The sequence below is a fragment of the Mustelus asterias genome, chromosome 23 (genome assembly GCF_964213995.1).
Source record: "Mustelus asterias chromosome 23, sMusAst1.hap1.1, whole genome shotgun sequence".
Taxonomy (NCBI): Eukaryota; Metazoa; Chordata; class Chondrichthyes; order Carcharhiniformes; family Triakidae; genus Mustelus; species Mustelus asterias.
The window spans coordinates 36,320,600-36,347,594 of NC_135823.1; the positions used below are offsets into that span (position 1 = coordinate 36,320,600).

The 26,995-nt window shown below is 44.1% G+C and overlaps 1 protein-coding gene across 2 annotated transcripts in view; it reads left to right on the top strand.

The window, feature by feature from the left end:
• LOC144510643 (protein kinase C beta type) overlaps positions 1 to 26,995 on the top strand; it is a 288,328-nt gene that overhangs the window by 200,420 nt on the left and 60,913 nt on the right. For both annotated transcript variants that reach the window (XM_078240297.1, XM_078240296.1), the window contains exons 4-7: positions 18,300 to 18,411; positions 22,121 to 22,249; positions 25,773 to 25,929; positions 26,728 to 26,862. In XM_078240297.1, coding sequence (XP_078096423.1) covers positions 18,300 to 18,411; positions 22,121 to 22,249; positions 25,773 to 25,929; positions 26,728 to 26,862 — 533 coding nt within the window. The remainder of the gene's footprint in view (positions 1 to 18,299; positions 18,412 to 22,120; positions 22,250 to 25,772; positions 25,930 to 26,727; positions 26,863 to 26,995) is intronic.

The window sequence follows — 26,995 nt, forward strand, 5'->3', positions numbered from 1 at the left end:
GATTTTTGATCGAGTAAATAGGGAGACAATGTTTGTACTCACAGAAGCATCAGTAACTGAAGATACAAGTTTAAAGATAATTGGCAAAAGAACCAGAGGCAAGATAAGAACTTTCTTTGCAACAATTTGTTCAAATCTGGAAAGCACTGCCTGAAAGGATGGTGGAAGCAGATTCAATAATAACTTTCAAAAGTGAAAAAAAGCATGCAGGGCTATGGGGGAAGAATAAGGGAGTGGGAGAGATAGGATAGCTCTTTGAGAGAACTGGCATCGCTGTGGTATTAATGACTTGGATAAAGGGATCAACTCTACTGTAAATAAATTTTGTTGACAATACAAAGATAGATAGGAAAGTGAGTTGTGAGGAGGATGAAAAGCTCTCCAAAACAAAATAGATAGGTTAAGTAAATGGACATAAATTTGGCAGATGTAATATAAGATATGGAAATCTGAGGTTGTCCATATTGTGAGGTGGAGATGCCGGCGTTGGACTGGGGTGAACACAGTAAGAGTTTTAACAACACCAGGTTAAAGTCCAACAGGTTTATTTGGTAGCAAATGCCATTAGCTTTCGGAGCGCCGCTCCTTCGTCAGATGGAGTGGAAATCTGCTCTCAAACAGGGCACAGAGACACAAAATCAAGTTACAGAATACTGATTAGAATGCGAATCCCTACAACCAACCAGATCTTAAAGATACAGACAATGTGGGTGGAGGGAGCATTAAGCACAGGTTACACTCTTTAACCTGATAACAGATAAGGGCAAAATACTGTGGATTACTGGTGGCAGGGGGTGTAATTGGTGGGGATGGCACAGACAAAAAGACAAAGGGAATATAAATGATGGTGATAAACGCTGGGCATGATGCTAAGAGCATCCATTATAAGATTGAAATGTGTAAGTGGTAGAACAAGGGTGCAGAGTGTAGGAAAGTGGCAGATGGCCCGAGTGGGGTGGGATGAAACAAGATGGAAAGTGAGATTTTAGAAGTGGAAAAATATAAATGAGAATATAAAGTAATTAAATGGATTAATAAAATGAAAAGAAGAAATAAAATAAAATAAATGGAGTGGAGATGGAGGAGAGAGTTCATGCTCTGAAGTTGTTCAACTCAAAGATGTGCAGGTTAGGTTGATTGGACATGCTAAATAGCCCCTTAGTGTCCCAGGATGCGTAGGTTATAGGAATTAGTGGGGTAAATATGTGGGGTTACGGGAATAGAACCTAGGTGGGATGATTATAGGTGTGGACTCGATGGTCCGAATGGCCTTCTTCTGCACTGTAGGGTTTCTATGATTTCTATGATTTCAATGTTCAGTCTGGAGGTCTGTAAAGTGCCTAATCAGAAGATGAGGTGCTGTTCCTCCACGTACAAACAGGACACTTGGTGCCAGGTGCACATACAAGGCACACTGACCTGTTTATTCATGCCTCGGGATCATACACTGTACTACAGTGAGAATGTATCTAAAGAGAAACAGAAAAAAAGTTAAGCGATCTTTGGAGATCATTTCGGACCGATTTTGTCACTATCCTGTGACCCACCCACGAGTTGTGACACCCACCTTGAAAACACTGATTTAAATGGAGAGGGCCATAACTCCTGGCGGATTTGGGGGAGTAACCCAAAGATGCACTGGGGAATTCCTCTTGGAACTTTCTGGGTAAGGGTTTTCAGGGCAATTGCCCAGGAACACAAACCTCCTCTGGGCAATTGCCCTGCAGTGGGAACTATCCAAAAAATCTTTGGATGGTTAAGGCTGCATTGCACAAATCGTTACCCAGGTAAAGTTAGACAAATTAATGCCTGTTCTAATACTTCTGGGTAACTGTTGTAAAGACCCAGACTGACATTCCCCCCCCACCCTAACCCCCCAGGGGATTGCCCCCACCCATTAACACCATCCTCCCCATGGTATTCCCTGCCCTACTTCACAATAGGATTCACCTCACTGCTAGACCAACGCGTTACCTATTAGCAAAGGCCCACACAGTTAAGCCTTGGCCAGGTCCCTCGCATCTATACATGTCATGATTTAACAGTGTGACTAAGAGGGGGGAAACCAGTAGGACTGTCAGTGCTTGCATAGCACAACATGCTACCTTGGAGTCACTGACGCAACATTCATTCCTCCAAGCAAATTATGCAGAGCCATTTTCTTCATCAGACCTTAACATTGATAATATGGTGAAAACGGTAGTACATGTAAGTGTTACGAAATCCCACAGATATTATCTGCAAGAGTATTCCAATCTGGAACATTCGTTTCCCATGGTATATTATTTCATATTAGGGAGGAATATTTGCAGAAGCAGTGAAAACTCAAACCTCACTTTGTTTAAAACAAAAACAAAACACGTATTTATTAAAGTAGAAGGAAGATAATGGTCATGATCCTCCCAAACAAATTCTAAGTGCCCAATGTGCGGGAAAACTGGAGTAATTCCCGCCTTTTTTTTAGCGTACTTACCAGAGTGAATCTCTGACACTGAGCACTGCAGAGTGCCTCAGCGTGATTCACTCTGGTAAATAGGGGGCGGGGCCTATTCCCACCCGAGAGGCGGTAGCATACCACTGAGCGGGCCACTGCGCATGCGCCAATCGTTGGCTGCCCGATCACTGGCCTTCCCGATCACTGGCCAGCCCCGCAACCTCCCGTGATCACAGGCCAGCCCGATAACCTACCCCCGATCGCTGGTCTCCCAGACCTCCCTAGGCCAGCCCCGATGTTTCTTCCCGCCCACCCCTTACCCCATAGCCCTCACTTCCTCCCTCCCCTACTAATCCTCTTGCAGTGTGGAAGCGGGCCCGCCCCCTCAGCACTGCCTGGTGCCCAGTGGACAGTGCCAGTTTTCCCCTTAGCCAGTGCCAGGCTGGTACTGCCCAAGGGGGATCCTCCTTACCCCTGACCTCTCTGGGGGGGCTTCAATGGCATCTGTTCCCTCCAGCAGGGTCGGGCAGCTGTGCCCCGTTGATGGAGAGCAGTCATAAATGCTGCTGGAGGAAACCACTCTCGTGGGGGGAGGGGGGGGGTTGGGGGAACGCTAACGAGCCCATAGACATCTGTCCTGGGCCTGATAATCATATTGAAATTTGGATGACGCTAAAAAACTTAACCAATAGGCCCTGCCCCCGTGACACTGCCCTATATCTGGTGGGCAGAGCCTAGGTGTCTCCTGGGCATGGGCACTTTGCTCCTTGGGCAGTGCCGGGAGCACAGGCTGGCACTGCCAGGGTGTCCATTCCCAAGGGGGACCAAACCCCACCGCTATGGGGGCCCCGATTTGCCCCCCCCCGCCCCTCAAGCCAGCAGGATCATCCCACTAATTCCCCTAAAGTGGGGAGCTATAATGATCCCCGCTGGAGTGAAACACTCTGGCAGGGTGGGAGATGCTAGCGGCTCAGAGAATTCAGTTCCAGGCCTGCTAATGGCATTTAAATAGTATTTAAAATACTATTTAAACGCTAGCCCTGCCCCCAGCCGATTTCTGGCAGCACACAATTCTCCCGGCCTGTTGCTCTAAAACAATTAGCACAGCGGGATGGGGGAGAATTGCCCCCTTAGTCCCTCAAAGACTGAAAACCCCAAAAGTATCTATCTTTCTATAATCCTAAACTCTGCTGAGAGCCCTATTTCCCAAACAACATCCATAAATCTATTGGTAATACCTCGCCAGTGGTTACCACACCATACAGTTTAGGTGACCAGGACTTGTGAATGGTCTGTGGTTGACCAAAGAAAATGATCTTTTGCACAAACTTGTCTTTTTGCCTTCAGTACCTCATCTCTTGCTGAGCTGTTTCCTGAAGATGGCTGCACCTCTCCTATGCTCTTCTGCTGCCTTTAGTCCCTAATCTCGGGCTGAACTGGTTCCTGGGATGGCTACCTCTCTCTCTCTCTTACTGCTGCTTCTTCAATACCTCATCTGTATCTAAACTGCTTCCTGGCTCACAGTATTATGACTACTAATTGTATCAATTGCAAAGAATACCTTATTCCCTAATCTTTCCTTTCTCTTAGTTGCTGCCGAGACACGTTTTACAAATACATGCCAGTTTGATTTTATTTGCACAAAAAAACATTCATTTTAATAGTACCCTACCATTTCATGACAAGCACACAAAAGTGAATGAGAACATTGTAATCAGAATGGCTCACAACCCTTTTCACCTACATTTTTATTGATAGAATGCCGCACAGGGAAAGGGATGGGTCCATAACCCTAACTCTAACTCCTCATTTTTCTGATCAGGACCTTCAAGTTTTTGTGGAAAGATTCAGGAGGCCAGTCCTGTACCCTGCTAACTGGTGTAATCCTCCTGGATTCAAATTGTGGTTGCATTGAGCTCAGCAGGATACCATCAGTGTTCATGGATTCAGTGCAGGAAAAGGTTCAATGACCTGGTGCATTCTGGCAAGGTGAGTATCTTGGCACATCCATGCAAAGGTGCAAAAGAAGGATTACATCTCCATACTGCAACTAAGGTACAAGACCTGATGCTTATCTCTACTTCAGAATTGAGGCTTGCGTGTGCACATAGCTCATTTAGGTGTGCAAAGAACACGTGTGAATGAACACTGTGATGCAGACACAGTGAAGAACAGTATCCCTCCATGCCTATGGCATCATTATGTGGAGATGCCGGCGTTGGACCGGGGTAAGCACAGTAAGAAGTTTAACAACACCAGGTTAAAGTCCAACAGGTTTATTTGGTAGCAAAAGCCACACAAGCTTTTGGAGCTCCAAGCCCCTTCACCCACTCACCTGAAGAAGGGACTTGGAGCTCCGAAAGCTTGTGTGGCTTTTGCTACCAAATAAACCTGTTGGACTTTAACCTGGTGTTGTTAAACTTCTTACTATGGCATCATTGCCATTGACTTCTAGGTTCCTCCGCTGCACAATGTTATGCAGCATGCAGCACCCCACTAATATTGACAACCTTGGTGGGGTACACCTCAGGGCCCAACCTAGTAAAGAAGGCACCTGAAATACATTTCTAAAATGGCAGTGGCATGCTTGATTGTCTCCTTATGACATTTTTGCTGTTGTACTTGTGCTCTGCATCAGTTTGAGGAGTTCTAAAATAGGCTATTATCCAGGTTCTTATTGGATGGCCTTTGTCCCCTAGAAGCTACTCACAAATCTCCGAGGGTAGCTGAAATAGCTGAGGGAGTTAGGAATTCCTTAATATGAAGGAGTCGTGGCAGCTGCTAAGGAATCTTGCATACACCTGAAAGAAAATCTTGTTGTGGTCACAAATCATCTGTACATCAAGTGAATGGGAGCAATTTTGGTTGATGAAGATATCCAAATATTCAGTTGGAGCTTTTGTGGCAATATGGGTGCAATCAGTAACACAGCACCTGAGAGGCCATGGCCCTTTGTATCTGAGACACTAAATCCACAGGGAAATTAATGGGAACCTCCCACACGAGCCAACAAGATATTAGTTACCACCTTAATGCAAGTGTGTGCTGCTGACAGGGGTATACCAGACAGATCCCCTGCTGAGCTCTGGAAAGAGACACAGGCATAAAAATTAAGAGTTACTGTTAATTTTACAGCCACTGGGGTCAATAGAATGTGACTTGAGTTGCTGCTGGACCATGTGATATATATTTTTTATCATCAGCACTGGTTGTCTGTCATATTGAAGTATGATGTCTTAGGTATATCGGACACAGGGGATGTCCAGCCACTCCTCCTCCTCCTTCCTGATTCCCATGGTGCTTCCTCTTCCTCCTGACCTTCTGCCTTTCCTCAGGCTTCTGGCCATACGCATTTACTGGCTCAAGTGCAAGCGTGCATGTATCTTTGCACAAAGCACAATGCTGCCTTCTCAAGCACAAGGGTTCTTCCTAGTCCTTGGGTGCACAAGTCAGCAGGAGCAAATAAAAATGCCCTGCGAGTCCAGCAGACACACCTTACTACACTTTTGGATTAAAGCAAAAGAACTTGAAACTCCACAGGGGTGCCTGACGGGATAGCCTGGCTTTCCAAGGAAATGCACAAAATTCAGACCCATTCCTATCGGGGTTATCTGTTACACATGGTGTTTCAAACACTTGTGAGACCAAAATCTGACTTGGGTGGAGACAGCTGCAGATCTATACGGGCAGTTGCCTCCATAAAATACCTATACGCAAACCTGGATCTGGGGTCATTTCCACCCCTGAGCAACTAGTAGGTGCGGTACTCGCAGGTGGGATTTCTAGCCGCTCAGCCATTTCACTACAACATGGAGGCACTTCATTGTAATAAACATTCAGGCCTAAGGGATTTATTCAGCATGGATCCCGAGGTCTGCCCAGGGTGGTACTGGGTGAGTTGGTATGAAGAATGTAAGGGCTAAGGGTGCTGGGTGGAAGGCATGGTTTGGAATGAGCTGGTACTAAGGCATGGGGATGTAACGAAGCATAAGGGTGGTGGAGAGGTATAACTTTGCATGGAGGGTATTAAGGACCCTGGAAGGCAGATAGATGGGTATAGGTTGGCATGAAGTGTTTGAGGTCCTGGAGAGGTGAATGGGGGAGGGGGGGTCAAGAGGTGGCATGGATGGGGCATGAGGAGTATGGGGGAATGAGGGAGTGTGAGAGAAGAGAGCAGTAGGGCTGCTTTTTTTTGCAGCAGCAGCAGGGTTGCAGTGGAGGCAACCAGTGAAAGCACCAATGAGTTTGAGCTTTTGTAAACACGCAGAAAATAGGACATACCATAATGGCAAGTGGTTTCATATCCAGCATCCCAATTCAAGGGAGGACACTCCACCCACGGTCATTTGCATTTAATGACTTTCCAGAATCATGTTTAGACATGAATGAATTCTTTATCCATCTAGCAATGACAAAAGGTTACCTCAGCAGCCGTGTTCTTTTTTTCTTTTTGCTCTTGGCATTGTCGTTGTTGTTGTACACTACAAGAGTGTTTCTGTGTAATTTCTGTGGTTTATGGTTTGTAAAGGTTATATTCGGTAGTAACAAAGAGCAGGAAAGAAAGGCCCTAGAAAATTGTATATAATCTGAAACAAAACATCTTTCAAAAGTTTAATTTAAAGGGGGTAAGACATGACAAGTCATGGTTTGCTCCTCTTGCTCCATGTGGCAGGCTGGGGACAGTTCCAGTCCCCTGGGTCAGCATGTGTGCGGGAAGTGTCTCCAGCTACAGCTCCTGGAAGCTCGAGTTTCAGAGCTGGAGCGGCGGCTGGAGACACTGTGGAGCATCTGCAAGTCACGCAGGCTCAGACTCCGCAGGCAGGAAGGGAATGGGTGACCACCAGACAGAGCAAGAGAGCCAGGCAGGTAGTGCAGGAATCTCCTGTGACCATTCCCCTGCAGAACAGATATACCGCTTTGGATACTGTTGAGGGGAGCAGCAGCAGCTAAACTCGTTGCACCACGGTTGGTTCTGCTGCAGAGGGGAGGGGTAAAAAGTGTGCCAGTGCAATAGCTATAGGGGATTCAACTGTAACGGGAATAGACAGGCGTTTGTTTCTGTGGCCGTAAACAAGACTCCAGGATGGTATGTTGCCTCCCTGGTGCTGGGATCAAGGATGTCTCAGAGCGGCTGCAGGACATTCTGAAGCAGGAGGGCGAACAGCCAATGGTCGTAGTACACATTGGTACAAACGACATAGGTAATAAAAGGGATGAGGTCCTAAAAGCAGAATACAGGGAGCGAGTAAGAAAGTTAAGAAATCGGACCTCAAAGGTAGTGATCTCAGGATTACTACCGGTGCCACGTTTTAGTCAGAGTAGAAATGAGAGGATATAGCGGATAAATACGTGGCTGAAGAGATGGTGTCAGCAGGAGTGTTTCAGATTCCTGGAGCATTGGGACCGGTTCTGGGGAGGTGGGACTTGTACAAATTGGATGGGTTACACCTGGGCAGGACTGGGACTGATGTCCTAGTGGGAGTGTTTCCAGAGAGTTTGGGGAGGGTTTAAACTAATATGCCAGGGGGATGGAAACCTATGTAAGGAGTCCGAGAAGGAGGGAGCAAGGACAAGATGTGGGGAGAAGGTTCCAACTACATCAAAAATCAGGAAAAAAGTTAAAAGGAAGGAGAACTCAGGAGGTGATAGAATTCAAAAAGAAGGTACAAAAACTAGCATAAGGGCACTTTATCTGAATGCTCGTAGCATTCGAAACAAGGTAAATGAGTTGACGGCACAAATCATTGCGAACGAGTATGATTTGGTGGCCATTACAGAGACATGGTTGCAGGATGGTCACGACTGGGAGTTAAATATCCAGGTGTATCAGACTGTTCGGAGGGACCGACAGGAAGGTAAGGGAGGTGGTGTAACTTTGATATTTAAGGATGACATCAGGGCAGTAGTGAGAGATGATATAGGTTCTATGGAAAAAAAGGTTGAATCCATTTGGGTGGGAATTATAAATAGTAAGGAGAAAAAGTCACTGATAGGCATAGCCTATAGGCCACCAAATAATGACATCATGGTGGGGCGAGAAATAAACAAAGAAATAACTGATGCGTGTAAAAATGGTACAGCAATTATCATGGGCGATTTTAATCGACATATCAATTGGTCAAACCAAGTCGGTCAAGGTAGCCTTGAGGAGGAGTTTATAGAATGTATCCGCGATAGCTTCCTTCAACAGTATGTAATGGAACCGACAAAGGAGCAAGCTATCCTAGATCTGGTCCTGTGTAATGAGACAGGAAAAATTAATGATCTTACAGTTAAGGATCCTCTCGGAAAAGCGATCACAGTATGGTTTAATTTAAAATATAGATGGAGCGTGAGAAGGTAAAATCCAATACCAGTGTCTTGTGCTTAAACAAAGGAGACTATAAAGGGATGAGGGAGGAGTTGGCTAAAGTAGACTGGGAACAAAAACTTTAGGGTGGGATAATTGAGGAACAATGGAGGACTTTCAAAGCGATCTTTCACAGTGCTCAGCAAAAGTATATCCCAGTGATAAGGAAGGACTGCAGAAAAAGAGATAATCCGCCATGGATATCTAAGGAAATAAAAGGAGGGTATCAAATTGAAAGAAAATGCATACAAAGTGGCAAAGATTAGTGGGAAACTAGAGGTTTGGGAAATCTTTAAAGGTCAACAGAAAGCCACGAAAAAAGCTGTAAAGAAAAGTAAGATGGATTATGAGAGATTATGAGAGAATATAAAAAGATAGCAAAAGTTTCTACAAATATATAAAACAAAAAGAGTGGCTAAAGTAAACATTGGTCCTTTAGAGGATGAGAAGGGGGATGTAATAACTGGAAATGAGAAAATGGCTGAGGCATTGAACAGGTATTTTGTGTCGGTCTTCACAGTGGAAGACACAAATAACATGCCAAAAATTGATGACAGGAAGGCTATGGCAGGTGAGGACCTAGAAACTATCATTATCACGAAAGAGGTAGTGTTGGGCAAGCTAATGGCCAGGCTAAAGATAGACAAGTCTCCTGGCTCTGATGGAATGCATCCCAGGGTACTAAAAGAGATGGCGGGGGAAATAGCAAATGCACTAGTGGTAATTTACCAAAATTTGCTGGACTCTGGGGTGGTTCCCGCAGATTGGAAAACAGCAAATGTGATGCCACTGTTTAAAAACGGAGGTAGACAAAAGGCAGGTAACTATAGGCCGGTTAGCTTAACTTCTGTAGTAGGGAAAATGCTTGAATCTATCATCAAGGAAGAAATAGCGAGACATCTGGATGTAAATTGTCCCCATTGGTAAGACGCAGCATGGGTTCATGAAGGGCAGGTCATGTTTGACTAATTTGGTGGAATTCTTTGAGAACATTACATGTGCAGTGGACAATGGGGGAACCTGTGGATGTGGTGTATCTGGATTTTCAGAAGGCATTTGACAAGGTGCCGCACCAAAGACTGCTACATAAGATAAAGGTGCACGGTGTTACGGGTAATGTATTCGCAGGGATAGAGGATTGGTTAACTAACGGAAAGCAAAGAGTGGGGGTAAATGGGTGTTTTTCTGGTTGGCGATCAGTGACTAGTGGTGTGCCTCAGGGATCTGTGTTGGGACCGCAATTGTTTACGATTTACATAGACGATTTGGAGTTGGGGACCAAGTGTAGTGTGTCAAAATTCACAGATGACACTAAGATGAGTGGCAGAGCAAAGTGTGCAGAGGACGCTGAAAGTCTGCAAAGGGATATAGATAGTGTAAGTGAGTGAGCAAGGGTCTGGCAGATGGAGTACAATGTTGGTAAATGTGAGGTCACCCATTTTGGTAGGAATAACACCAAAATGGACTATTATTTAAATGGTAAAAAATTGCAGCATGCTGCTGTGCAGAGAGACCTGGGTGTCCTTGTGCAAGAATCACAAGGAGTTGGTTTGCAGGTGCAGCAGGTAATTAAGAAGGCAAATGGAATTTTGTCTTTCATTGCTAGAGGGATGGAGTTTAAAAACAGCGAGGTTATGTTGCAGCTGTGTAAGGTGCTGGTGAGGCCACACCTGGAGTACTGTGTACAGTTTTGGTCTCCTTACTTGAGAAAGGATATACTGGCATTGGAGGGGATGCAGAGGAGATTCACTAGGTTGATTCCAGAGTTGAGAGGGTTGGCTTGTGAGGAGAGACTGAGTAGACTGGGGCTATACTCATTGGAATTCAGAAGAATGAGGGGAGATCTTATAGAAACATATAAGATTATGAAGGGAATAGATAAGATAGAAGCAAGGAAGTTGTTTCCACTGGCAGGTGAAACTAGAACTAGGGGGCACGGCCTCAAAATAAGGGGAAGCAGATTTAGGACTGAGTTGAGGAGGAACTTTTTTACACAAAGGGTTGTGAATTCCCTGCCCAGTGAAGCAGTTGAAGCTACCTCATTGAATGTCCTTAAGGCAAGGATAGATAAATTTTTGAACAGCAAAGGAATTAAGGGTTATGGTGAGCGGGCGGGTAAGTGAAGCTGAGTCCACGAAAAACTCGGCCATGATCTTATTGAATGGTGGATCAGGCTCAAGGGGCCAGATGGCCTACTCCTGCTCCTAGTTCTTATGTTATTATGGTCTTTGCAACTTATTGTCAACTTTTTAAAGGAAAAGTCAATTTCAAAGAATCTACATTGAATAACTTAGGAATATGATATATATATTTTACTAAACATGTCAGTTGGGCCATATTATCCTGTACCACGTTGTACGATTCTCAGATTTGGGAAATTATTATCTTTAATCCATTGCAGCTAGATGCAAGTGGGTGCACAATTTTCCTTGGAGCTGATTGATATCTGTGGAACTTTGAGCTCTATTTTTTTGAAAAGGAGCAAAGTATGTTTCCCTATAAAGCAATTGCTCAAAAAAAACTACTTGGTAAAGAAAGTTACAAATATTTTCATCCCATCAGGATGTTGGGATGAAATGAAAGGTAAAGAATTTGATAAGGAAAGCTGATGGAGATCGAGTTGCGCTGAAGACTTGAGATGCAGATTAGCATAGTAGCAAGGTGAAACTAATACTTTGTTAAGCAAAGTGGAGACTAGCAGTCTAGGGACCTAGAACATAGCCAATCTCTTTTGCAAAGCGGGGCTCTCTTAGAGAACCAATCTTGTGTGCAGAAATGTATTATGTGTTGTATTTCTTGTGAAGGGAATGTTTTAAACTTCAGCTCTGATTACAGTGCCAATTTGTCTGCTCCAGGCAGCCCACCTGCTGCGAATATAGAAGCATAATTGATCCTAGATATTGGGCTGTTTGCTTTAATCTGAGCTAATGCAGTTTTGTTTATTTTTTGGGTTGACCCCTAGGATTTCAGAGTATGGTTTAATTTGGTTGATTGACAAGAACGCATCATGTGCTAATGAGAGAAGCTGGGCTTACAGAGCAAAAAAGCAAGCAGCTTTCTGTTTGGATTTGCAAGAAGAAGCAGATCTTCTCTCTCTCTGGAGATTGAAGTCTGGGACCTCCGACAAAATGGATATCTCTCTCCAGAGGTGTTAAAAGGCTTGAAGACTGGCAATCCATGCAAGCCTGTGTTTTTGCTAACTGATTTTGAAGAGGAGTTTACATCTATGAGGAATATTGCTTAAATTGGAACTAACAGAGGCCAGCAGTAAGAATTTTTGATTTGATTATTGTCATATGTATTCGTATACATGTAAATGTATTGTTTCTTGTGCGCTATACAGGCAAAGCATACCGTACATAGGGGAGAAGAAAAGGGGAGGATGCAGAATATAGTGTTACAGTCATAGCTAAGGTGTAGAGAAAGATCAACTTAATATAAGGTAGGTCCAATCAGAAGTCTGATGGCAGCAGGGAAGAAGCTGTCCTTGAGTCAGTTGGTACGTGACCTCAGACACTTGTATCGGGGCCAGGGAAGTGAAGGCCCCGGCCTTGGAGTTGGTGTCCTGAATGAATGAGCAGCATATTATAATAATTGGCATATGTTAAAATAAATGGAGTCAATAGCTAATGAGAAAGGGAGTAAATGTTTGAGCAATGTTAATTGAATAATAGGTGGGAAATGTACCCTTCAGAAATAATAGGATTGGGTGGTATGTAAATAAGTTTTAAAATCTCAAACATGTCTTTTAGTTTTAAAGGAGGCAAGATCAGGTGGATGACCAATCCGTTCCCAGAAGGCTGGTTGATCGTTGAAGTATTATAATAAGGTTGTGTGGCTAAGACATAAATGTCATTTTAAATTTCAGCCTGGCCAGCTATGTTTTGTAAGCATTGGGAAACCTAGCAGTGAAGAAAAGATATGACCTGCTGCCTACAGCATTTCTTTCAAGTGCTCTTCCATGTACCTGCCTCTTCCAGCTTTCACAATGAACATCATGGAAGCTCAACTCAATCTGCCAGTGTACTTGCTGTAGTTTTAAGAATACCTGGCCACTGTCAGGTTATTTCTTTACAACCAAGAGCTAGTCTGAAAGAGGCAATGAGAAATAGTAACAATTTGTTTTGAAAGTTCCCAGTAACCTTCCCAATGTTTGCTAGGCTTTTTATTTATAATCCTGTGTATCAAGACTCTCTGTTGAATAGCACATAAGAATGAACCATTTTACTGAGTGCACTTATGCTGGCCCTTTGCCTTTTTAAATCAGAAAAAGATTGTTTGTTGAATATGCAATTCAAGAGGATTGATAGAGGTTGTAATGGGTGTAGAACAGGATGGCTGATGGGAATCTCACGGAATGCAACCACCAGTCAGGTCCACAGGGGAAACCTTTACATTGAAGTAACAATTCTCCTGGTACCTGTGGTTAAGTACACATGCGTAATCACAGACTTGTATTCACAGATATGTACTTACAGTCTCTCACACAGGTACTTATCGACGCACACACTTGCACAAGTACTTGCATGTATACATAGATATACCTACAGTTAGGTACATGCAGGGACTTGCGGGAGGGATAATATTAATCTATCCCATTGGGTGGAAAACCCAAAGTGAAACACCAGTCTTACATAGTCACAATATTACTCTTTACTGAGTTCAGTGGCAAGTAACCTTGGGTGGGTATAAAATCAGCATTGGTCCTAATTTTCTGACAGTTGAATTAGGTTAAAATTGCCCCATGCAGTCACGCCCAGACCTGCGTGTGTGCATGTGGTCACGCCCAGACCTGCGTGTGTGCATGTGGTCATGCCCAGACCAGTGTGTGCACGTGGTCACGCCCAGACCTGCGTGTGCGCACGTGGTCACGCCCAGACCTGCGTGTGTGCATGTGGTCACGCCCAGACCTGCGTGTGCGCACGTGGTCACGCCCAGACCTGCGTGTGCGCACGTGGTCACGCCCAGACCTGCGTGTGCGCACGTGGTCACGCCCAGACCTGCGTGCGCACGCCGGTCACGCCCAGACAGGCGAGCGCACGCCGGTCACGCCCAGACAGGCGTGCGCACGCCGGTCACGCCCAGACAGGCGAGCGCACGCCGGTCACGCCCAGACCAGCGTGCACACGCCAGCATGCACATATGGTCTCACACAGGCTGGCATGCGCACGCCGGTCACGCACAGTCATTCTTTGCTGCAAGTATACCTGCAATTACTGGAAACTCCACGGTAGGCCAAACAACTCTGCCATGATCACAGAGGTGGCTGATAGTTTCCTTCAAATTTTAGCCAGACTGTTCAACATGTTTTGCTCATGGGGCTCCCATAGACTATTTCGCTCAGAACAAATCACCTTTCCTGAACAGCCCCTTCGAGATCCAAATCTCAAGGTCCACCAACTGAACAGCGAACCAAACAAACCTCTGGGCTACTGTCCTTGCTTTTTTCCTTACTGTGCACTGTGACTCACCTGGTGCTAATCCTCGTGCTCCCCATCTCCATTGTCAGGTTGTGTAGAAGTTGGTGGCAGTGATGCTGCTGCTATGATTCAAATTTAGTAAGGTGCCCAGGCAGTGCTAGCATAGAAATGTATATTAGCACACTGCGCGAGGGATCCCTTTGACAGTGTCTGTTTTATATTCCCAGACATCATTTGTCCCTCAAATCTCAGTGATTGGTCCCAAGTATGTATGGATTTTACTAACCTGATGGTGTGTTAGTATGGTTTTACATATCCATGAACATGTAGTCTGAGCACTGATTGGCACTGTACTACATGGACTTAGTTATTTCTGGTATTCATATAATGAGGCTGACTCTGCTTCCAGCCGCAGGCTAGCTACCAAGAAATAATTCACTGTTAACCTGGGAATTGTACCTGTGCGTGTACGGCTGTGTGAGAGAGTGTATCTGTGATGTAACGTTACTGCTCCTTTGACCATGCTGCTTTGAGAAAGGCAGCAGCAGGGTAAGAAATGATGTGAACCAAAACAGCTGCTCTTTAGTAACTCCGCTTTTCAGTTTCCAACATCTTCTGAAATTGCCTACTGTTCAATCTTTGATTTCAGCTCCTACTCCATTCAGAACAAACCTACACATATCCAACAGTCCTTTCACATTCCTGTGAATTCCTGACAGCTCTTTCATGGTCTCTGTCTCCATTCTCCTTTTTTCTTTTGTCTCTGGCACATTCTTTGTCTTGTTTTCTATCTTACTCTCTCTGTCTTATACCTTTTGCTTTTTGTCTTTCAGAGTCTTTCTTTCTGTATCTGTCACTCTCTGCTCCACTATCAAAGGAACAGGAAACAATCATTCAGTCCATTAAAACTCCATCCATGTATTTGCTCTGGCAATTTTGGGTCTCACTGTCTAGGTTTCTGTCTGTTTCTCTTGAAGTCTCTGTGGCTGCCCCTCTCCCTCTGTCTACAATGTGTCTTGTTCTTTCTTTTAGTCTCCTTCTTATTCTCTTCCTCCTCTCTAACTCCATTTCTTTTCTGTCTCTCAGTTTGACAGCTGTCAGACATGGTATTATAACAGCAGCAGCTTATTGAGATAATGCCTTTAACATAATAAAACCTCCAAGGTTCACAGGAGTATTGTAAAACAAAATATAACACTGAGCCACAAAAGGAAATATTCGGTCAGATGACCAAAAGCTTTGGTCAAAGAGGTAGGTTTTAAGACATGTCTTCGAGGAGGGAAGTGAGGTGGAGAGGCAGAAAGGTATACGGGAATTCCAGATCTTGGGGCCTAGGCAACTGAAAGCACAGCCGTCAATGACACAGCAATTGAAATCAAGGATGCTCAAGAGACTAGAATTAGAGAAGCTCAGATATCTCAGAGGGTTGTGAAGTTGGAGAAGATTACAGAGGTGTGAAGGGGCTAGATGATGGAGGGATTTGAAAACAAGGTGGAGAATTTTTCAATCAAGATGTTGCTCGACTGGAAGCGAAAGTAGGTCAGCGAGCACAGAGGTGATGAGGGAAGAGGACTGGGGTGATTAAGACACGGACAGCAAATCTTTGGATAGCCTAAATTCTAAAGTGAATTGAATGTGGGAGATCAGCCAGAAGTACACTGGGATAGTCAATCTAGAGATCAGAAAGATGAGTGAAGGTTTTAGCAGCAGGTGAGCTGAGGGTGGGGTGAAGTCAAGAGTGCTACAGTTGTAGAAATAGGTGTCTTAATGATGTTGCAAATATAAGGTTGGAAACTCATCTTGGGGTCAAATGTGACATAAAGGTGGGGAAAAACTGGCTTAATCTCACACTGTTGTCATGGAGAGCGATGGATTCAGTTGCTAAGGAACGAAGTTTAGAGAGGAATGAAAACAATTACCTCAATCTTCCCAATACTTTTGGAGGAGGTTTCTGCTCTTCCAGTGCTGTATGCAAAATAAGCTGTCTGATAATTTAGCAACAGTGGAGGAGTCAAGAGAGATGGTGGTGAGGTAGAGAAATAGAGTAACAAAGGTAGATCCATGGGGGACACCAGAGAGTACCTGGAACATACAGCAACAAAATATACCATTCAGCCCAGGAGGTCTATGTTAGTAGTTATACTCCACACTTGTGCTTTCATTTACTGCACCTGCCCAGAATCGCTATGGTAACGGCCATAAAACCATCAGCTTTATTAGGGCTCTCCAATGGTGATGGACTTGAGAACTCTGGAAAGAGAACAGGATGCCTATGCTGGCTATCTGCCAAGCACTGATGAGGCCTATAGTTTGTATTTCATCTGACACACTTCTTGAAGTCTGTTGTCTTCCTGTGCTTTAATTCATAGAATCTCTACAGTGCAGGAGGAGGCCATTCAGCCCATCGAGTCTGCACCGATCACAGTATTTCCCCTACTAGTCCCCCTGACACTAAGTGGCGATTTAGCATGGCCAATCAACCTAACCCGCACATCTTTGGACTTGATTTCGAAGTGCTTATCTTCATCTTCTAATCTGTCCGAGGCCTCACCAATCCCCTCCCCTCCATGCTTCCTCAAGCTGCTCAACTCCATATCTGTGCTCTTCCTTTTGCTCATCTCCATCCTGCTCTCTGCTTCACTATGTCCCTGCTTTCTGGCCTGGTCCCCACTGGGACCATATAAACAAGAGTAAGCCATTCAGTCTCTTAAGCATGCTTCACTATTTTCATTGCAAAGCTACCCCTCTCTCAAAGTTTTAAAAGTTATTTATTAGTGTCATAAGTAGGCTTACATTAACACTGCAATGAGGTTACTATGAAAATCCCCTAGTCGCCACACTCCAGCACCTGTTCGGGTACACTGAGGGGGAATTTAGCATGCGCAATGCACCTAACCAGCACATCTTTCGGATTGTGGAAGGAAACCAGAGCACCCGGAGGAAACCCATGCAGACACGGGGAGAACGTGCAACTCCGTACAGTGACCTGAGCCAGGAATCGAACCCGGGTCCCTGGCGCTATGAGGCAGCAGTGCTAACTCTATTTGCTGCCCATTAGTTTGGCAGCTATCTTTTGAATTCTTTCCTCACCACTCAATGCTGACTTCTCCCTATGAAGACTGTGAAATGTTTAGTCTATCAAACTAGTGCTCACCAACTATCAATGCTTTTGCTGCTTTAAGCTCTTGGTGTTTTTTCTGTGATGTTTAGCCTTAGATTACATTAATCGTGAGTTTTAATGGGTTCGGAGCCAACAGTATGGGCAGAATTTTCTCACAAAAACTCAAGTGTAAAATGGGTGAGAAAATGGGAGACGTCCTCGCCCGTTTTTTCAGTGAGGTAAGTCATGGTAATTTACAGCACTCTGTGCAATACAGAGGCCATAATGTGATTCCCGCCAGTGGGGGGATGGAGTCTTAGCACACCTGTGAGGTCGGCTGCTGAGCTCTAGTGACGTCATTGTGCAGGCGCCCTGATCACCCAGTGTACTGCATACGCACTGTGCACAGTATTCTGGGAGATCTGTCACCTCCTTACCCACCCCCGCCCTACCCTCCTACAGAGCTCCTCACCCCCCTCAGGCACTGCATGGTGGGCACTGCCAGGGTGCCAGGCCTGCATTGCCCATGGGCACTGCACGACCCTACCCCCGACCACCTGGGGGCTTCAAAGGCCATCATATCTGAACCCTTTCAGTGGGGACCATCTGTGAAGCTCGTCAGTAAGGACCTCAACCAGCGAGGGTATAAGGTAAGTGCGTCCCGGGCTCATTAATGACACGCTAATCACCTCATTAATATTTAAATCAGTCTCACTACCTTCTCCGGCATGAGGCTGATTTCACTGGCAGAACAGGGCCGACAAGATCATGAGAGGCAAGAAGTTGGGTGCAGATCTGATTTTTCACCTTTGGCCTAATCTTACCGGCTCACCACTCTGATTGACCGGCAAAGCGAGCTGGTAAGATTCCTCCCTATATCGCTGTTCTTCCCTGTGATCTGCCGCTTGCCTCCAACCTCTGCCATCCATTCATCATCCTCTAAGGCTCATTTTACTTGTTGCTGACTTCTAACCTTGATTTTCTTTTTTATTTCAGGATCCCCGGAACAAACATGGTTTTAAGGTTCACACCTATTCTAGCCCAACATTCTGTGACCACTGTGGTTCGCTCCTGTATGGCCTTATTCATCAGGGCATGAAATGCGACTGTGAGTGCCATAAATTTAGGTTGAAACTCTGTTCTACCACTCTTGTTTACTGAAGTACAAGTAGAGGTCGGAAAATGTAAAGATTTTCCAAAGGGAAATGTGAGCATCACTTGCACGGCCAGCATTTATAGCCCATCTGTAGAGCTGAGCAGGTGGTAGTGGACCAGCTTCCTGAACTGCTGATAACTTTTTGATAAAAGAACTAAGAGAACAAAGAAAATTACAGCACAGGAACAGGTCCTTCGGCCCTCCAAGCCTGCACCGACCATGCTGCCCGACTTAACTAAGACCCCTTACCCTTCCGGGGACCATATCCCTCCATTCGCATCCTATTCATGTACTTGTCAAGACGCCCCTTAAAAGTCACTACTGTATCCGCTTCCACTACCTTCCCTGGCAACGAGTTCCAGGCGCCCACTTCTCTCTGTGTAAAACATCTGCCTCGTACATCTCCTTTAAACCTTGTCCCTCGCACCTTAAACCTATGCCCCCTAGTAATTGACTCTTCCACCCTGGGAAAAAGCTTCTGACTATCCACTCTGTCCATGCCTCTCATAATCTTGTATCAGGTCTCCCCTCAACCTCCGTCGCTCCAGTGAGAACAAACCAAGTTTCTCCAACCTCTCCTCATAGCTAATGCCCTCCATACCAGGCAACATCCTGGTAAATCTTTTCTGTACCCTCTCCAAAGCCTCCACATCCTTCTGGTAGTGTGATGACCAGAATTGAACACTATATTCCAAGTGCAGCCTAACTAAGGTTCTATAAAGCTGCAACATGACTTGCCAATTTTTAAACGCAATACCCCGGCCGATGAAGGCAAGCATGCCGTATGCCTTCTTGACTACCTTCTCCACCTGCATTGCCACTTTCAGTGACCTGTGTACCTGTACACCCAGATCCCTTTGCCTATCAATACTCTTAAGGGTTCTGCCATTTACTGTATATTTCCTATCTGTATTAGACCTTCCAAAATGCATTACCTCACATTTGTCCGGATTAAACTCCATCTGCCATCTCCCCGCCCAAGTCTCCAGCTGATCTATATCCTGCTGTATCCTCTGATGGTCCTCATCGCTATCCGCAAATCCACCAACCTTTGTGTCGTCTGCAAACTTACTAATCAATCCAGTTACATTTTCCTCCAAATCATTTATATATATATATATGTATTACAAACAACAAAGGTCCCAGCACTGATCCCTGAGGAACACCACTTGTCACAGCCCTCCATTCAGAAACGCACCTTTCCACTGCTACCCTCTGTCTTCTTTGACCGAGCCAGTTTTGTATCCACGTTACTAGCTCACCTCCAATCCCATGCGACTTCACCTTCTGCACCAGTCTGCCATGAGGGACCTTGTCAAAGGCCTTACTGAAGTCCATGTAGACAACATCCACTGCCCAATCCTCATCAATCATCTTCGTCACTTCCTCGAAAAACTCGATCAAGTTCGTGAGACACGACCTCCCCTTCACAAAACCATGTTGCCTCTCACTAATACATCCACTTATTTCCAAGTGGGAATAAATCCTGTCTCGAAGAATCCTCTCCAATAATTTCCCTACCACTGATGTAAGGCTCACCGGCCTGTAATTACTTGGATTATTCTTGCTACCCTTCTTAAACAAAGGAACAACATTGGCTATTCTCCAATCCTCTGGGACCTCCCCTTTAGCCAGTGAGGATACAAAGATTTCTCTCAAGGCCCCAGCAATTTCCTCCCTTGCCTCTCTCAGTATTCTGGGTATATCCCATCAGGCCCTGGGGACTTGTCTACCTTAATTTTTCTCAAGAACCCCAATACCACCTCCTTTTTGATCTCAACATGACTCAAACTATCTACACATCCCTTCCCAGACTCATCATCCATCAAGTCCTTCTCTTTGGTGAATACTGATGCAAAGTACTCAATTAATACCTCGCCCATTTCCTCTGGCTCCACGCATAGATTCCCTCCCTTGTCCTGTGTGTACTTGTTAGGACACTTAAGAGGATAGTTAATAATCAACCACACTGATATGATTTTGTTTTTGTACCAGCGTACTGACTCTTTAAAGGGCTTCTCTTTTTTAAAATTTTAATCTCCATCTTTAAAGTGACAAAGCCAGTGCTCAGAATGGACCGGGCAAACCCAAATCCAATCCTTGTTTGCTCCAAAAACCAAATTCAAAATCCCATTGAATCCAATTCTAAGTCCCCATAAAAGGGACAAACAAGATCCAAGCTGACAAGATGAGGCATTGCACCCCATGTTAGGCTTGATCTGACACTTTATCTTAGCCCAAAGGCCAAGAAGCAAATAAAAAGGGCTGCACCTATTGCTTTGTCCCTCAGATTATTTAATTTAGTTTAATTGTTTAAACTCAAAGGAGTTGGAATTACATAGGTCAAACCAGTAAGGATGGCACGTTTCCTTCCCTAAAGAACATTTGGGATTTTAACAGTGTTTCCAGATTTGTTTTAAACTATACTCAAATTCTCTGAGGTGGGATTTGAAATCAAGTTCTCAGAAACCACTACATCAACATGCATTTACATCTGAAGAGCTTCACATTTAATTAAGGATGTACAGGAGTCACAGAGAATGAGGATAATTGAGTGGAGCAGTAGAGCCTCCTGTCTCAAACACACTGTCATGTATAGTGGGGTCAGTGTTTACAAATACACAATAAATATGGATTTGCTGAAGCAATGGACAGGTTTTGCTGGGGTTTTGGGGGTTAATTTTTTGAGTGAGGGTTAATATTTGGGGATTGATATGTTGGGGACGAATGGACTGAGAATGTAATGTTTGTGATGTTTTGGGATTAATATTTTTTAGGGTTAAAGTGGTAAAGTTTCTGTGGTTAATATTTTTAGGTTAACGTGTGGGTAATATTCTGGGATTTGGGGTTCATGTTTAGGGAAGGTTAAAATTCTGGATTTAAGAAATTGTATAGTATTCTGGGTGGAGGTCTTATGGTGCAGTGGGTTGCGTCCCTGCCTCTGAGCCAGAAGCTCCAGGTTTGAATCCCACTCCAGGACTTGAAGGTGTGCTCATAATGCGGCCAACAGATTGAATATCAAACTGCAAAATCCTTCCAACACACCAATAGTAGTTTGTAAGAGCGGGGGAGAGACTCCTGGTCTGAGTGGCATCCTTCAAGCTATAAGCCTTAGTGACCTGTTCCAGGAAAAACTAACTTTGAGAACAGTTGAAAGTCTATCCTGTGCACCACCAGGTGCGGGAAGAGAAACAAAAAATCAAGTGTTCTGGGGATTTGAGGCCTGAATGATCAGGAGGCCCCAGGTTGCATTAAGGCCTTTATTGTGTTAGCTCATGTGACTCAAATGAATTCAGACTGATGCTGTTATCCTGAGCACCTCTGGGCTTGAGGGGAGTTGTGACTATTCAGGGTGAGGGGTGGGTAATGACTATCTTTGCCTTGTGGAAAGCTAGATTAATGACCAAGCCCAATCACTACCCTGTGACCTCTGCTGAATAGTGATATGTCAGGATTGGGTGAAGTCTAGAGCAGATCCAGCTGTGTTGTATTAAACTGCTCACATCTGCTACCCAAGATCACACATGGAGAATGGACAATTCTGTGAGATCCTAGAGGACAACTGGCTTCAGTACAGGTCAGCACTCTTATGGGAGGACTGGGCAAACTGATGGATGATAAAAGAGGGAAAGTTAAAGACTGAAGACATTTTGTTTTTCAGCCTGTATGATGAATGTGCACAAGCGATGCGTATCCAATGTGCCCAGCATGTGTGGGATGGATCACACTGAACGTAGGGGCCGCATTTTCATTAAGGCTGAGATAGTTAAAGATCTACTCACTGTGTTAGGTAAGTACGACATGGTTTTTCTTGGATTATAACCTGCTTGAAGTTTGTTTCTGCCGTTCAGGGACCTGTTTACACCAGGCCCAATCTGTACCTGGATTAAGTGCGTATAAATGCTTTTAAAAATCAATGTTAATTTTTTTAAATTTCTAGCTTGCATGTATTAATAGACCATAGCAACTGGTGGTGTGTTGGTGCCATCTTGTGGAAGAAATACATTAATACAGCTAAACATCCTGCTTATTCATAATCAGTACAGAAAACAACCTGTTGGGGCAGACGGGTGCAGGTAAGACCCTGCAGGGTCAGATGTTCAGTCTCCCCACTCTGCATGTGTCCTGGAAATGGTCATCTTTAGATCATAGGGTAACCTCAGCTGGCATCTTACATTGTCTGCCGTGGCTCAGTGAATTGTACTCATGTCTCTGACTCAGTCAGAAGGGTTCTTGCATGCTGATACTCTTGAATGTGTCTGAAAGGGGTTGGTGTGAATATCAAAAGAGATGGGTTCAAATCTACTCCAGAGACTTGAGCACAAAGCCCAGGCAAACATTTCAGTGCAGTACTAAAACAAATGACCTGATTGTTATAACATTTGAGATCTTTCTACATGCAAATTAACAGCTGCAACAATGACTACATTTCCAAAAAGTACTTCATTGAGTGTAAAGTACTCTGGGATGTCCCAAGGTTATGAAGGATAAATGCAAGGTCTTTTGTTACTATTCTGGGTTGCTGGAATTATGGGAAGATTTTTATTTCTGGGTTGAGGGTTAGGCTCACAGATTGTGATGGGGTTTCCATAATTAAGTTGAAAGAATTAACATGATGTCCCACTCCTCCATGCACTGCCCCTGCATTTTTATCCTCCTATCTTCCGACCTCAAATTCATTCTTTTTCTTATTCACCCCACCACCACTCTCTAACAGCTGCTGTATAATCTGCATCATCATGGACTCTTCTTCACTATTTGCTCTTGTCCCAAGGATAATTGAGAAAAGCTGAAGGACCTCATCTTGCAGTTTGTGTTACATCATACTGCCCATTACACTTCTTCCCAGCAGCAAGTAATCTGTATCATGTTGGATCAGCTGTTTCTCCCTTTATCTCATAGTGGAATATTCATCCAGATGTAAACAAATGAGGAGGACCAGCAAGAGTCATCAAAGAAGTCACGCACAACATTTAATTGGATATATTTGAAAATTAAGTTTAAAATTAAGGGGATAATTAAGAGTGCACAATTGTATGGACCTGGGGTGAGAGGAGGAATCTACAAAACCCTGACTACACTTCAAAAGTAGATGATTTGATTGCAAAGTACTTTGGGTGTACACCCATGAGGCTGAAAGATGCAGTTAATATGGTGTCTTTCTTATGCTGTAATTTCTAAACTGGCCACCAGAGTGCAATGCTTTATCATTTTGGAATAGTTGTTGGTCCAAGCTGCTCCTGAATCCGGATGTAGCAAAATAGGTTGCACTTCTGACACCTTGACATCAAGGTTCAGGTCAATGTTAAAGATCTCATTTTCTTCATTGGTAATCACCAGGGAGTTAGCTTATCCAGGGTTCCCCTCTCAACGAATACCTCCAGAAAACCAATTAACAGGTCATTTGTGACATTCGTGTTGGGATCTTGCTGTGCACCAATGGCGACGGTTTATAAAGAAAATTGTAGCAGTTGCCGCATGTTTAATTTGTTGTATTTGAGGTTTGTTTAATGAAAGATGTGGTGAGCGGCTTTCTAAATGTTTTGGGTTTTTTGCTGAAGATTTCCATCTTGTTGTGTGCCCCGACCACCCACAAGAGGTTCAAACAGCATGCTGAGTGTCTGAGATGTGTTTGAGTGGGTTTATGTGTGACTATTGCAAGATTTAACTCTGTATTTCTGTGTTTTATCTCCATCCCCCAATTCATAATTCCACTCCACTTGCCTGCTGGTCTTTTATGAAGGGCCTCTGACATCAGTACAAAATCTGCCTCTTTTTCCTAAGCTGCCTTTGAACTGGAAAGGTGTTTTAAAACAAAATATGAATAGTTTCCTCAGGCAGCTCTTTATATAACCAGATAATCATTCAACTATTTAAATTCCGCAAAATTTTTTAACACAGACATTTGATATTTGTCTTACTGATTTGTATTGTGCTTATTAAAATGGACTATGCTGTTACTTGCGACTTTCCATTTCAACTACCTGAGGCCTTCTGATTGATATTGTTTTAACACTAGCAATAAAACATGAATCAAAATCAGGGCATCATAATCATCAAACATTCCAGGACTGGTTCTGTAGAAGGATCATTCAAATCTGAAACATTGGCTGGAATTTTACTATCCCACCCACCCCAGGAATCGGAGCGAGTGAGGGGCGGAGCATGGGCAGGTCCATTGACCTGGGACGGGATTGTACGATTTCGGGACGAGCGAGGCCGTAAAATCCCACCCAGTAACTCTGTTTCTCTCCGTAGATGCTGCCACCTGCTGGGGTTTTAACCAACATTTTCTGTTTTTACTCCCAGGGCTGGTACAGCATGGGTTAAATGCAGAGTTAATCGCCCTCCACGCCAGTAATAAGTAACCTAGACTAGTGAGGGGGCCGCAGGAGTGGTCCTTCTTCATCTCAGTGTGTCACAAGATTGAAATTGGGCATGACCCCGTGAATAAAATTAAATACATTTAATACATGACAAATTTTTCATAATGAATTATAGGAAATGCCTAATCATTCATATATTAATCAATCTGTCATCAACTTCAAATGGTAAAAGCAAAATAAATAATTGATGTTTACCTTACATCATGCACAGTGCAATGGGAGTGCATAACTCTCACAGTCAATGTGTGCAATCAGCAAGCACCTCATTTCATATGCGCTTGCTTTACAAACATATCACTTCAGTAATACTAGTAGGGAAAAAAAATACACCATCGGAAATCAGCAAAATCTGGCAACATTGCGCATGGGTCGCACATTGAACTCTGATAGGCCGCATACAGCCCATGGGCCTCAGGTTGCCCAACACTGCTCCACACTGTGCCATCAAACTTTCCCAGGACAGGTACTGCATGGTTGAGATACAGAGTTAAACTCCGTCTACACTGTCCTATCAAACATTCCCAGGTCAGGTACTGCATGGGTTAGATACAAAGTTAAATTGCATCTACACTGTCCTATAAAACAATCCAGGACGGGCACTGCATGGGTTAGATACAGAGTTAAACTCCCCCTACACTGTCCTGCTGACATCTCAAATAGTATGACATGATTATAATAAATGAGAGCTGGGAACACAGTCGCTAAACTATTTGATTCAACACTTGCATGATGGGCTGAATGGTGGCCTTCTGTGCTATTAGTTCTATGATTGGATGTAGTCAGTTATTGGTGGAGGAAATATTTCCTAAAATCACATTCAAACTGATGTCTAAAATAAAATAGCACCTACAATGCTAATGCTGTATTCTTACAAATTATATCTTGTTTTAAATCTTTTGCTTCCTGTTTGAATTGTATGTTTAACAGTGAAGGAGGCGAGGAACTTGGTTCCAATGGATCCCAATGGTCTATCAGATCCATATGTGAAGCTGAAACTGATCCCTGATCCTAAGAGTGAAAGCAAACAGAAAACAAAGACCATCAAATGCTCCCTGAACCCAGCCTGGAATGAAAGTTTCACATTGTAAGGGCATAAACAACTATCAAAACTGTAGAAAGTTCTAGAAATAAGGGGAGATCATTGTGTGAGCATGAATGACATCGGGTAGTATCATGTTTATGGGTTGAACTCTGACCTTGACTGCATTTATGTCCTCACGTATTTTTTGAATAAACCTTAGTCCAAACCTTAACTCGATATTTATCCAGCTCCCTTTTCTTTGATCAAATTAACCACCCAAGACTAAGTGAGTCCATTTGATTGGCAGCCCAACCCACCATTTTAAACATTCACTCCGTCCAAAACTGCACACCATGGCTGCAATCGACTGGTTGCAATGCAGCAATTCACCAAGGTTTCTTTGGCAACTGCGACCTTTACTACCTGGAAGGAATTACACTATCCTGATTTGGAGACATGTGAGCAGTTCCTTGATTGTAGCTGGTCAAAATCTTGAAGCCTCCTATCTAACAGTACTGTGGGAGCACCTTCACCACATGGACCACAGTGGTTTAAGGCAAAAGCTCCTCACCACCTTCTTGAGGGAAAATTAACAATGGGTATAAATGCCAACATTGCCAGCTGTGCCTTCATCTGAAAGTTATTTTCTTTTAATCCTGGCCTCAACTGTTTTAAATGCGAATTAGCTTTATATCTACTCTTGGTGGGCATGGTCTTGTGGGGGGCTTATTCACTCCAAGCTGTGTTGCTTTAGTTCCACCCTTATGGTCCAAGTTTAGTACCCAAGTTATTCTCTGTACAGTTCCTCCAATAGTTTCCTTTCCCTCTAATTTAGTCTTCACGTCTATTTGCCACTAACAGCAATCTAAAGGATTCTGATAAGGATCGGAGACTTTCTATTGGGATATGGGACTGGGATCTTACCACCAGGAATGATTTCATGGGATCCCTGTCTTTTGGAATCTCAGAGCTGCAGAAAGCTGGGGCAAATGGCTGGTAAGTGGAAAAGTGTTCCTTTCATACATTGTGTAGTTACTTTCTCTCTGACTAAAATTGATGGTAACTAAGAAACTTGTTTAACATATTGCTGAAAATAGAGAAATGCTGCCATCATGCTAAAAAGACGTTC